Genomic DNA, 14112 nt, shown 5'->3' on the forward strand with positions numbered 1-14112 from the left:
CATCTCACCTACAACATGAACTGTCTGTACAGGCCAGAGGTGGGAACTAACAAAGTACAAATACTTTTTTACTGTACCTAAGTAGATTTTTCAGGTATCTGTACTAGAGTATATGAGTATTTATTTTACTGACAACTTTTTACTTTTACTCCCTACATTTTAACACAAATATGTGTACTTTCTACTACTTTCAATTTCAAATCAAACTTGTTAATTTTAATACATTTGGAGGGAGTTATCATTTATTTTTATTTTGCACTTGCTCAGCTGCACTGAGTGACGTTTCTTCATTACAAACTCTCTGCTTTGTTTACAGTCCACTAGCTCCTCGCTCTTTCACAGCGATCCCACACATGCACAGCTGAAAGTTGTTTTATTTCAGACACTGTAAAAAGTTATGGTCACTTGAAGTTTGTTTGAGCAACATATACACTGGTCTAGTGTTTTGTAATGAAGTAACATGTCGCCCAGTGCAGCAGTGTGTTTCACTGATGTGTTTTTAATTGGTTTTGAACAACAACAAAAGAGGTACTTTTTTATATTTACTCAAGTAAAGCGTTTGAATCGGTACTTTTACTTCTACCAGTTTTTTTCTTCTTACAGAGGTATCTGTAAGAAGACCAAAACCAAATAAAGATCTCACCCAATGCACCAACTATCAGCAAATATCAATAATTAATGCTGATATAAAAATGAGGAGATGTTTTTTTTTTTTGTCTTTGCTTCACTTCAAGCCATACTTTGTTAACTGGATTAAAACACTTTACAAATCTCATACTGCACCTGCAATAACCACTGGCATTATATCCAAACCACTTTACGATATTTAAAAACAGGCACTTGACAAGGTTTACACTTTCCATAGAACACCTGACAGCAGCAACAAGACAATTTAATAATATTTTTGGAATTCAATGTAAATCATGCCATCATAAAATAAATAAAATGAAACAAGTTTAAATGCTGATAACTTATTCTACAGAACAAATGCTGCATCATTTCTTTTATCTTATTTGGCAAATTATTTCAATAGAGGTCTGTATATACATAAAATATTTAAAATATCTATTGCATGTGTAAGTTGGTTATTTACTGCTGCTCTTTATGTATCACTGCATTAACTATATCTATATTTCCCACTGGAAATTAATGCTCTTAATTAGAATGAAAGAGATTACATATGTGTGAGCCACAACTTTAGATGTTAGCTCTTAACAAGAAAAGAAAACAGTGGTTAAATGTCTTCCGTGAAGCATAACTTCCTGGAAAGCCTCAAGCTGCAACTTACTTATTGATCAGATTGCATAATTGGATATCATATTCCCTGAAGGCACAACAGACACACTTGTCTTACACCAGTAGAAGTTGTACAAAGAGGGAGGGTGGGGTACAGCTGCTCCCACGGGTGAAAATAGATTAGAACAATTAACGATTCTCAAAGCCTTCATGAGTAAAGTTCATATTTCTATAAACTAGTAAAAAGTTAAAGGACATAACGTTAAGGTTAAACAAATTCTCTCAAACCCTCTTCAAGAAATCCTTGTCTTAAGCTAAAATGTGCTCTTAGCAGAAACACATGGGTTTCAACAGTCTGAGTTGTTCAGATTAAGTGGGTATCCTGCAGAGCTAGTGTTTTTCTTTTTCATTTTCTTTTTTCTTACTATCTTTTGCTTTTTAAGGAAACACTTACCTGGCTAAACCAGAGTGTTCAAGACTAGTATTAGCATCAGCTAAGGTCTGTAGATTTTGTCCTACCAGTCACATTCAGTTTGCTATAAGAAGGGATCTTTTTGTAGCCAGTATGAACAGAAACAATCAGTGAACAATAATTATATCAGCATACATATGTGCATGAATATTGCTTCAAGATAGACTTGGGAAAGTAACTACTTCTCTTTAATCATTGTGCTGCTTATCCACATTTCTTGTGCCAAATGTAGTCCAAGAGCTGTTATACAAGGTTCTAAAGTCTTACAGTAGGACTCGCAATGGAAAATAGTAGGTCTGACAAAATCTCAACACAAAGCATTAGGAATACCTATTCATGCATGTACTGTAAAGGGGTTGGTTTACAACACTACCACCACAAACATGTACAATGCAGCCCTGATATCTCTCCCAAAGGAATTAAATACCCAATCATACCTTGACTCATGTGACCCTAACAACACACATAATGGCCAGGTGGGGCAAGGATCCACATAATGGCTGGGCAACAGTTCACATGATGGCTGGGGGGGTTACCCAGCCGTCACTTCTATGACTATTAAGGTGTTAACAACTCCACAGAGGTTAAATACCTGGGACTACCCACCGATCAGTTAGAACTGAAGAAGCTTCTCTGATGTCAGGTGAAACGTATTCAAGAACCACAAGCAAGTCTGTCAACTTTAGCACTTGGATATGCAAAACCTTATGTTGTCGTATTGATGCTTTTATGATTTTTCTGACAATAAACAAAGTTCAGTGACTTTTGCCCAGTCACCCTCTATACTACATAAGATCTAAATGCCCATTGTTCAGGATTTTCACATACTTTCTCTTAAAAGACATTTATGCACAGTTTAAAAAATGTTTTTGTTCTACATAATCTCTATAACGGTGACCTGTATAACAATGATTAGTACAATACAGAATCTGTGGTGAGAAAAGGAGAGGAATGAGAGAGGCACAAGCAGTAACATTAAGGACAGGTTGTGTCAGAGTTCGGGGCTGATTGACACAAACACCAGTGGCAAACTGTATCCTTCTGCCTGCAATCAGCCTGCAGGGCATGTGTCGCCAGATGTCAGAAAAATTGCAGAAGTACTGGAGAGTTAGTAAGTATCAACTTGACAGCAGATTAAAGAACTAATAAATGGACTGTATTTATATAGCGCTTTTATGCACTGGCCAAAGAGCTTTACAGGGAGATTATACACCATTCACAACAAGGCTGCCACACAACAGCGCTAGTCAAACCACCGGGAGCAATTTGGGGTTCAGTGTCTTGCTCAGGGACACTTAGGCATGTGGGGAGACCGGGAGTTGAACCAGCAATTTGCTGGTCAGAAGACGACGTGCCCTACCTCGTGAGCCACAGCCACCCCAATAATGTCATTTAATTCAAGTGCTGAGTGACAGGAAACCCCAATCAAGAAAAGTAATACTGCAGGTAAAGCACTTTTGGACAAAAATTGTTGCTATTATGTTCATAAAATATCTCCTGAAAACTAAAATATATTATTTCAGTTCAAGTCAATTCAATTTTATTTGTATAGCTCCAAATCATCCAAAAGTCATCTCAGGGCGCTTTACAAAGTGAGGTCTAGACCTTACTCGTATTAATAATATTGATTTTGTCCTTGTTGAAAAGATGATGCATTACCTTCTGGAGAACATCAATAAACCTAATACAACTGTGGTAACTGGGCGTGTTCAGCTGTGGACTGTTGCATTTCAAAAAGGCAGATTTGCAAAGACCAGGATCTCAAACCAAATTTCTGGTTGAACAACATTTTCTTGTACAGTATGTCAGCCTGCTGCCCTTCACATTAGGCTCAGCAAATCTGCAAAAACTGGACTGGATTCCCATTACTGTGGGCAATCTGTTAACAGTTTTATAGGTACCCTACTATTTCTTTAGCAGAAAGGACTTCTAGTTTGTTGAGTATCTAGAGCAATATTTGAAAAATAGAACAAAACTACAGCTGTGTCTGTAGGTGTGTCCCAGTCTAGGGGACACATCCTTCAAGGGCTGCATTTAAAGACCAGCTGTGTCACAGCAGCGCAACAAGACCATCCCATTTCGAAGGCTCCTTGAAATGCAGCTGAGAAATGCGTCCTTCATTACCCAGACAATGAAGGCTCCAACTGGTGGATCCTTCCAGCCCACCCTATCCCTATCCCACGATTCTGAATGTGCAGTCAGAATGTAGAGCAGCTTTCAAATTTGCAATTCTTCATAAGACAGTGGTAGGAGCAAGAAGAGATGGTAACATAAAAGAAAAATCCTCTATAGACCTGACCTTCTTATATCAGTCCAGCCCATGGTTAGGCCTTTGTGGTCCACAACAACTACAAAGGCCACACTTTCATAGACTACATCTTTTGAGGGACATCAGTCCCCTGACTGACTGCAGACTTGTAAAACTTCATCAGTCACAGCCAAAGTACTGTTCCAGTTCAAAGTGTGCATCCAGCTGAGTGCATGTCAAAAAAACCGGAAGCATTCTTGGTCCACCCATTTTATCAGAGATACTCTGGGAGCTGACTTGTGTGGACTTGGGGTTGCCATATATCCAAAAATGCACTGTGTGTCAGCTGTTGGAGTTTGAGAAAGGCTCAAAGCTGTTATAGTTTTGTGTCCTAGGACTGGTGTTATGCCACTTTTTGAAGTTTTGTTATTTTTTTCAGACAGTGAGGACTTAGATTGAAAATATGTGGTCAGTTTATCAAGTAATGGTGAGTAAAACTTTGCTTTGATGTTTTCAGAGATGCCAGTACCTGCTAGCAGACCAGTTAGCTATAATTAGCAGGCAGCTACTGTACATCTCGTTCACAACATAGTAGTCTGTCAGCAAGGACGCCGGTGTTCCACTTGAACAATGAGAAGACTGCGGCCTCACATTCTCAGGGGTTTGTACTTAAAGTTGGTAGGTCCCAAAGCTGTGTTTGTGATTGAGACTCAACTAACAAGGTGCCAGTGTTGAATGTGAATATTAGTTTCTGTGCATGACAAAACCAAATGTGCCTGTTTTGTGTAACAGGCTACCACTAGACATAAATGCAAAACTGGGCAAAATTATCCTTTAATATATAGCGAATAGGACAGGTGTCGTTAGACCACATTTACTGGACCACATGTGCCAGTGTTCATCTGTTGTGTCCAAGTAAACTGACACATTTGAATTTTTACAAGATCTGATATTTGGTAGTGGATTAATTTAGATTGATAGTAATAGAAAATAACTGGTTTGTTGTTCTAATCCTGAATGTCAAAGCAAGATACGAGCTGAGTTACAATAAATGATTAGATTGTGTGTTTTTTTTTGATTAATGATTTATTGATATATTAACTTGTTGTGTTTACATTTGACATTACCTTCATGGCACAAAATCATGCTGAGAACATTCTTAGTATATGTTGAAATTAATATCTGTACATTTTTACCTTTACCAGTCGTTGTTTCAGTAGCAGCAGTATGGCGGTGCAATAGTGGGCTAACCATGGGAAGTTCACATTGCACAATTCATTCATGCAACAGACATTCAAGAAATATAATTGTGTGATTTGACTAATGGGGGCCTGTGCCTCAGTAGAGCTTTATGTCTAGCAATGCACCTGGCTAATAGGGGGCCTGTGCCCCAGTAGAGCTTTATCTCTAGCAATGCACCTGGCTAATAGCATTGCACTCATCATCATAAGTGCAATGTATTACTTGTTGTAAGGGAGTGTTTTTTGAAAAAAGTGTTCCACATTTTGGGAAATACACATATTACTTTCTTGCCAGTAGCTACTGTAGATGAGAGTATTAATAGTGCTCTCATAAATAATTCCAAACAAGAACCTACATCCAGTTTGTTAAGTTTAGACTAACATCAGGGAGATACAGCTAGCTTGGCTCCAGTGACAGATTAAAACATCTGCCTGTCAGCACCTCTGTACACCGCTAATTATGACGTTATTCATTATTCATTGTTTAATGCACACCAAGTGTGAAAACAACAAATTGCAGTGTTACAGAATGTTACATAATGCAGGTATTGTACTTCTTGGCTGGCACATTGCAGGTTTCTTGTGGTTACCTGGCAACTCCCAGTACCATATAAAATCACCACTGTTTGTTTTTCCAGCATACACATGAGAGAGGTATCACATTTATCGTCTAAAGTTTCACAAGAAAGTGAAAAGACATATTTCCCAAATGTCAAACTATTCATTTAGGAAGGTGGAATGCATGTGGACACAGTGATTACAAAGACTGGAATAATTCAGAAACCTAGGTATTTAACCCTTGAAAGGCAATTTGAGGATCATCAAAGGTCAAAAGTACAAGTACACAAGGCAAATGATTTTTGCTTGTAAAAAATTAATTCAACTAAGGTTAAAATACCTTTTGAATGATATCCAAAGTAAGCATCAAAACCTATTTTCATGTTCTACCCAAAGTGAAAGATTGATATTATCAATTTCATTTTGCAGTCTATTGGAAGGTAACATATCTACACTTAGTATCAAATGACACTTCATCTTCTTCTGTCTTATCACAGGGTGTGTATGAAGGGAGTTTGTGCATGTGTGTGTTTGTGTGCATGTGCAAGTGTTCTGCCCGTGCCCTCCTGGTCTGGTCTGGACTGGTGGATGTAATAAATAGCAAGTGGGAGGGCTCTTTGACAAGGCAGCAAGTTTTGCATAGGGCTGTGTGCCCAACCCTGGAGCCATGCAGGGAATGGCTTGTAACTGTCATGGAAAAACACCTGTATTATATAAGGACAAAATCCCCCCTTCGTTCTGAGAAAGGTCTGCCAAAATTGACCAGTCAGCAAGGATTAATACCCCTAAGACTGAAAATGGACCAGTTAGCAGGGATTAACACTCCTTAACCCTAAAACTGACTGATAACTTACTAAGCAATCATTTAAACCAAAATACAGTAATAGATAGTGTAAACTGACAAAGCAGGGATCTCCTAAATCTGCTGAAGATGAGATCCACAATTCCACTTCATTTCTTGTTCTTTATTTTTGTGTGAATTTTGTGTGTATGCATGTGCTGCCTCTGTTTGCTGCAGGACTGTCGGGTATTTAGCTTTGAACAGTAGGCTAACATTTGCTAGACTACAGCTGAGGAAACCTAGCAAGCAAATAAAAATTTGAAATAATCACAGTGTTGATCTTTATAATTGAATCTAACCAAGTTTAATGTCAGAATGAAGACTCAAGTAATGACACCAAAAAAAAAAAACTAAGGTGAATTTGTCGTGTTGCACTGCTTCATCTAAAGGTGCGTCCAGTGTGCCTAGCAGAACCAAGTCTAACGTTCAAACTACCTCTGTCTGCTGGTGAGCAGCTTGTGTACAGTGGAAATACGCTGTAAATAAAATAATAAAACAAGGAGTTAAAAGAGCTTTTAAAAAGCCAGTAGAGCTGGAATGGAACTGACAGAGTGTGGGTTTTAAAGTGTTTTTGTTTATTATTTTATTTTAATATTGTGCTGGAAGTTCAATGCTAGCATAAGTTGTTCATACACAGATTTGTTATTATATGTACTAAGTATTGTAAACTATATGTTTGAGATATTTTGAGATAGCCTATATTTTTTATTGAAGGGGATTATTTTACATTGCATATAAAAGTTGATGATGATTATGAAGCACAATATTATTATTGAAAAGCATTTACAATGTGTGATGTATTATTGTGTCACTTCGATGAATTAATTGTATCTTTTGAACAACAGCTTAATGCTCTTTTATTTCAAAAACATCCTTAAATCTCACAATGCTTGCAAGCTTGATTAGTCCAACAGTGAATGATCGTGAGTAAATTATGTGCAGGATATTTGTTCAGCGATTATGATGCTGTGATAAAGGTGCTGGGAAGAATGGACTGATTTTCTTTGGAAAGGGTGGAGGACCAATGTGTTTGTTTTGGTTTTGATTGTTTGTTAGATTTTTACTTAAATGTATGCCTTGTTTTAAATGTAATAATAAAAATGATCACATCTTTAAATTATCCTAAGTGACTGATAAATAAATGTGTTACTGCCGTGCGTCATAATGTCCTCACCACAGTAGGGGGTGCAGTCTTGGTGCTGTGCAGCTCCAGACTCCTCTTCCTCCTCAGCAGCTCTTTGACCGGGTCTCTGACTCGAACACCTTGGTAAGGTCTGGACCTGGACAGTGCCGACGATGGTGCTTGACAGGTTGGATACAGAGAGACAAAGAGATGAATATATACAGTGCCTTGCGAAAGTATTCGGCCCCCTTGAACTTTGCGACCTTTTGCCACATGTCAGGCTTCAAACATAAAGATATAAAACTGTAATTTTTTGTGAAGAATCAACAACAAGTGGGACACAATCTGTCTGTCACACACACACACTCCTGCAAACAGAAGTATATAAAATGTATTCACACACTGTTGGAGTGAGATGAAATACACAAGGATTAAAGGCACCCAACACCACAAAGTCACATCACAAAATGCCAAAACAGTCAAAAGTGCATTCATCAGTCTACATGAATTAAATCGATCGTTTCATGTATTTGTTTTATACAGTGTGGCTCCGATGGCATTAGTACCCCTGCAGAGGCAGATCATGAGGAATTGTTTAGTGTTAGGCTGTACCGGAGATCTTTGAGTTCTGAAAATCATTTTCGAGCTGAGGTTAACAATTGTTTAGGTCCTTTTGATGAAGGAAAGCAAAGCAACAAATTACTGAAAAAGTCTAGTTTGTGTTGGCCGCTACAAAGTATTAACTTAAGGGGGCTGAATAATTTTGCACGCCCAATTTTTCAGTTTTTTATTTGTTAAAAACGTTTGAAATATCCAATAAATTTCGTTCCACTTCATGATTGTGTCCCACTTGTTGTTGATTCTTCACAAAAAATTACAGTTTTATATCTTTATGTTTGAAGCCTGAAATGTGGCAAAAGGTCGCAAAGTTCAAGGGGGCCGAATACTTTCGCAAGGCACTGTATGACCTCATTTCCCTCTTAAGGCTTTGTCTTGTTCACATGATGGGTTCACAGAGTTCATGAAACGAGGCAGCACAGGTGCACTAAGGTGCATGTGTTCTCACTGTGAACACTGCCAAAAAAATCTTAAATGAGCTTTTTTTTCTTATACTGGGCTACATTATATTCACGTGTTTCTATATTTATGTCTTCCCCAGCTACATACATGAGAGAGTCCGAATATTAGGAACACCTCTGACCTACATTGTTGTAGTCCAGTACAACACCACCTTTAACTCCGACCTTAATAATAAATATATAATTGAGTTAATACATTTATGACAATTTCACCAAAAACTGAAACATTTTGAGCTTCATAAACACAGATATTAAGGTGGAAGTGTTACATTAAAGTACATACAGTTGCACAGGTGTACCTAATAAAGTGGCCAGTGAGTGTAGTGATTACTTGGTTGCATTTTGATGTCTACAGTGGCACCAGCTGTGGTTGCTGTTGAGTTGTGAACCATTGTACTCATTAAACATTTAATGGCCTTTCCACATAACAGCAACATAAAGATCTGTACTTGCACACTCATTTTCATTTAAATATTTTACTGATAAACAAGACTGAGTGCCTGATGGAGCCACACCAGCAGAGACTTGATGCTAAATCACCTCCCAGTATGTCTGAATGTGCAACAAATTTAGAACCAGTGGTTTCCTGTCACTGAATGTGAAAATGCAGGCAGTGCCACTAGTGAATACAGCCTGAGGCTACAAAGAGAGTAATGGCACTCTGTCTCCACAGCACTGTGTGAGCCTCCCAGGGGCAAAGGGTGATCTACACACCTAAACTGCTCTAGTAGGACACCAGACAAACAAAAAGTCTACAGGTTGCTATTTTACCTGTTTCATTTTTTAGCTAACGTAAAATAAAATGGAAAAAATATTTGAGAATCCATTTCCACAATTCCACATGTCTCTGCTTTAATGAATCAAATATAAGAATTTAGCAAAGAAAAAAGTCATCAAAGTGTAGTCGTCAATCAATTTAATATTTATAGGCACAGACAGGAAAGTCTTAGCATTGTTACATACTTGAACATGACCATGGGATTTTGTAGTTTTATGTGGGTTGCTAGAATTGTATTGTAAACAGAACCATGGACTTTGGCAGGGAGAAGTGAGGATGCCACTTCTAATGGCAAATATTACAAAGAAAAATAAAAGCTTGCAGCTTAGCGATGAATTTGATGATTTAATTTGATTCCCTTTATTATTCAGTGCAGCTTGGAGTGGATGGCACTGCCATTCGATGACTGATTTCAGACTAGTGCAGTGATAAAGCAGATCCACACTGACCTCAGCAAATTAAAGTGACATAATAATGAAAGCTGAAAAGTTCAGTTTTTGGCATGCTCAGCTAACAAGCCATTTGCAGGTCAATGAGCCCCTCTGGGGGCTCTAGTTTTTCTGAGGCCGTGCTGCAAAGTTGTAAAAGTTTTGAATGAAAAATTAACTCATCATGTCAGTCCAAGTCCCAAAGTCAAAATACCCAGAGGAGTGTTCCATGCTGCCTTATTTACATAAATGAGTCCCATCTGTGCGTCACATGATCACAGATGGGAAATCTATACCAGCAGACCCAAACATGAACAAAACTCAGTGCACTATTCTGGAGATTCCTCTTTTGGTGGGTTTGGCAACAACCAGTGGCAAATGTATCAAGTGTGATATGTTATTTATCACCAGAGCTCCATTTGACATGAAGTCTGAGTTGCCAAGTTTCTTTAATAGGGGCGGAATGTGCGGGTGGTGGTAGAAATAAGCCAGTGGTAAGCCTCATCTGTTGTACAGTTAAGTCCGTACAAATGAAATGGCATGTTCGCACAGGCAGCATGGTAGTTTTATGACAAGAAAGAGTGCATGCTTCAGATGCTGCAGTGAGCGTAGGCCTCGGGTCAGAACTTGTTCAAATTTTCACTCTTTTACTGCCCCTCTATTTGTAGCTTTATGTGTGGAGTGTGACATATGTTTTACATGCTCTTGTTTATTTTCACTCTGGGTCGATGCCGCTATCATAACACCAAGCTGAACCTGTAGGAAAATACAGCCCGATTTACCAGTAGTGTTGTGTTGTACAACTTCCCATTTACACTGCCTCCTGACTCTGTTTACTGGCATGAGCTTGGTTTTTATAGCTGACAAGTGGAGCTGCAGGTTTACAAACAGCTGTTTGGTAGTACAAGAAAATGATCCACCTGCTGGAGAAAACTCAAATTAAACACAAATTGCACAGCCAGCCATTCTAGTTTTCCTGAACCTCCACCTCTTTGCAGAAAATATTTGTTGTGATGTATGAACATGATACTCAACTGCATAGCAGATAGCATGCCAAGTTTAGCAGAACACCAAACAGTGTGATAAGGCAGTATCAACCTTTGAAAGAAATACACTGAGATATTTTTACCCTAAGATAATGGTTTTAGTTATTTACCGTTAATATTTCCCTGAAGAAATTGCATGAACTGAAAAAAATATCTTAGCTATGCAATAAGTAACCGGGCTCTACTCTAGCAGCTCTGGCATTGCACAAAACAGTTTTATCATATCACTTTTTGGTTGTATTTGCTTGTTGTTTGTGTTGAATTTAACACATTTTAAGTGGTTGACTTTGAGGACATAATCATTTAATCAGCTTGGAGAGTTGAACTCACAACCGCCACACAGGCAATTAAGAACATGACCGCTACTCATTTCAGTTCTCCTGCTCAGGATTGCCTTTAAGTCACCAGCCTCCGTCTCTGACCTTTAGTCTGTCACTGTTGTTTTCATCACTCAGATGTGGTCCACACTGCTGCTGTTCCTGACATCTGTTCTTAACCTCCGCCGTTAGGGTGACTCCGGCTTCCTATTTGCAGCTGACTGATTCGCCACTGTAAAGCAGACGAGCTACATGGACTCTCTAAACAAAGAGCACAGTGTGACAATGTGCCATGAGCAGTCGAGCCCATGTTGCTTAACAGAAACAGGGACTGGAATCACAACTGACCAATCACTAAGCTCCATCCTTCTTAGTTACTATTGCACATACGCAGTTTATAGTGTTAACCAATAGGCAAAGGGTGACTACTGTGATTTCTGCCTGAAATGACAACTTTGTTTGTTATTACTGTAGATATAATAAGGGAAAATGTAAAGTTTCTTATATTTACAAATTTAAATAAAGATGCACCGATATCAAACTTTTATTTTATGCACCCAATTTAACCACTTGAACAAACAAGACAGAGTTTTGTATTACTCTTTGTATTTAAAACATTACGTTTTGCTTTTACCATTACAAGCTTTTTGAGTGATGACTAACCAGTGTATCTGGCAAATGTGTCTGTATCAGGTTTGGTGGGCTTTGTTTGGGTGTAAACTTTGTCAGGTTCAATAAAGCGCTATGTTAGCCTAAGCTCAGATCCAATTTCAGTAGAGTGGGGAAATATAACAGTGTCTATTGTTAAGGAAGCTTTTTTAACATTATCTGACACCCTGCTACTGAAATGTTAATGTTTCCAGGTTACATTTGAGCAGATAAACACAGTTACTCCTTATATAGTATGTCCTCAAATTTGTCTGTTAAATAAACTATTTGTACTGTAAGTCTGCAAGATGTTATTCAAACTTTCAATTTACTTGGAATTGAACAGGGTGAAGCAGAGTTCTCACATCATGTTTCAGACCAAATCCAAGTGCTGTGCAGTATGTGGCATCTTGGAAATGCTCATTGTGGAGGTACAAGAGCAGCTCTAGTGTCGCAGGAGGTCAAGAAGTAAGGTTTCTCTCAGACGAGTGTAACAAATGATTTTTAAAGATTCCTGACAAAGGGCTAAAGGAGGGTGCTGCAAACATAGTTATGGTGCCTATTGCAACAAGTGATTTATAACAGCAATAACATAGTGCACTTAGTGACCTTCAGTTACTTTATATATCAGCACCGAAACTTAAGAGTTCAGTGGCAACGTTGATGTGCAACTTTGTATTTTGTTTATCCATGGTTGTTGCACATTTGGAAAGATCTCTGGGCAGAGTAAATGGATCAAGTCTAAACAAAATTTTTTTTATTACATGTGTAAAATAACTGTACAATTTCATGGTAAGAGGGTGTCTTGCCATGTTGCTCCCACACTGACTACTACTACTGAAAATATTTCAACAGAAAAATATCATAATTCATCTTTTTGTATCTAGCTGATTAAATAAGTAAGTAACTCAGTAAGCTGAGTGTTGAAAGAAAACACAAGGAAATAAATGTGTAAATGCAAAGTTAAAATAAAATCTTAGAGTCAAAATGCACTTGAAGAGGACACACTGTTGTCTTTCATCTCTCGGTCTTAAACAACCACAAATGAACACACACAAACAGACAAACACACCATGGCACATGCATGTAGACAACAGAAAAGAGGAAGCTTCACAGCTGTGCAAAATTTCACTGCGACGGAGGCTTAGCCACCATTTTGCATATCAAGATTACAACCTAATGGCAAAATGTAGCCAATCTCTAAATGATCACCTTCCTCTTTCCCAAAGAGTCTGATCCTGACACCGCTAACATCATATAGCATTGTTTCCTCCTGTTGGCGGGATTCCAAAAAAGTCCCTCAAACTCTCAAGTTAAAAATTTCAGTTACTTTTTCTTTTATTATTATTTATGGTATGTTTTGACAGGAGTGTCACTGAGTATATTGTAGGTTTGGGCTTTATTTATATTTCTGATGAGCAAACCATTGAATTAATTATGAGAATTAATTTCATTAAATTATTTAAGTACAACTGGCCAAAAATACAACAGCAGAAATTCAAACAAGTTGAGCTATTCAACCAGGTAATTATTTTAAAATTATTCTGTACGGACATGATTAAAAAATAAAATTGTATAAATTGCTGGGTTTTTGTCCTGAACTGCACCGCCCATGATAGCGTGCCCACTCACTCACAGTGAATATTTACAAACTGTACAACAGGTTAGATTAATAAATGCATAAGTGTATATAGATAAATGTGAATAAAGGCATTCCTTAGGATTTTACAGGTTTTATATATGCTATAAATAAAACAGCAATGATGTGTTGTACTTACATTTCTCCCAGTGCATACTGCTTATCTTGCAAATATTGTAGAGTTAAACTGAAGAAAATCAAAGTGGCAGGTTGACTGTTGTGCTTTATAACAGCCTGAAACTGGCTAACAATTCTCCTGGGATGTCACAGCTTTTCAAACCACAAATTTCCCTCATGCATCTAGCTAGTTTCACAGTTGATGATGATGTTGGATCATAAATACCATAGATAAACATTTTAAAGAGAGACAAAAATAATCGAGCAATGCCAAACTAAAACAGAGCTGAAGACAACTGGACAGTAGATTCCCCTGGATCACACATGTTGATGTTGTATGT

The 14112-nt window shown here is 37.9% G+C and overlaps 1 protein-coding gene across 1 annotated transcript in view; it reads right to left on the reverse strand.

Moving 5' to 3' along the window:
* pou2af1 (POU class 2 homeobox associating factor 1) overlaps positions 1 to 13836 on the reverse strand; it is a 17789-nt gene extending 3953 nt beyond the window's left edge. Inside the window, exons 1-2 of the mRNA XM_020620728.1 lie at positions 13794 to 13836; positions 7771 to 7898 (exon numbers count right to left, since the gene is read on the reverse strand). Coding sequence (XP_020476384.1) covers positions 7771 to 7898; positions 13794 to 13809 — 144 coding nt within the window. The 5' untranslated portion in view covers positions 13810 to 13836. The remainder of the gene's footprint in view (positions 1 to 7770; positions 7899 to 13793) is intronic.
* Between the last annotated feature and the right edge of the window lie 276 nt (positions 13837 to 14112).

The sequence above is a fragment of the Monopterus albus genome, unplaced genomic scaffold (genome assembly GCF_001952655.1).
Source record: "Monopterus albus unplaced genomic scaffold, M_albus_1.0 scaffold246.1, whole genome shotgun sequence".
Taxonomy (NCBI): domain Eukaryota; kingdom Metazoa; phylum Chordata; class Actinopteri; order Synbranchiformes; family Synbranchidae; genus Monopterus; species Monopterus albus.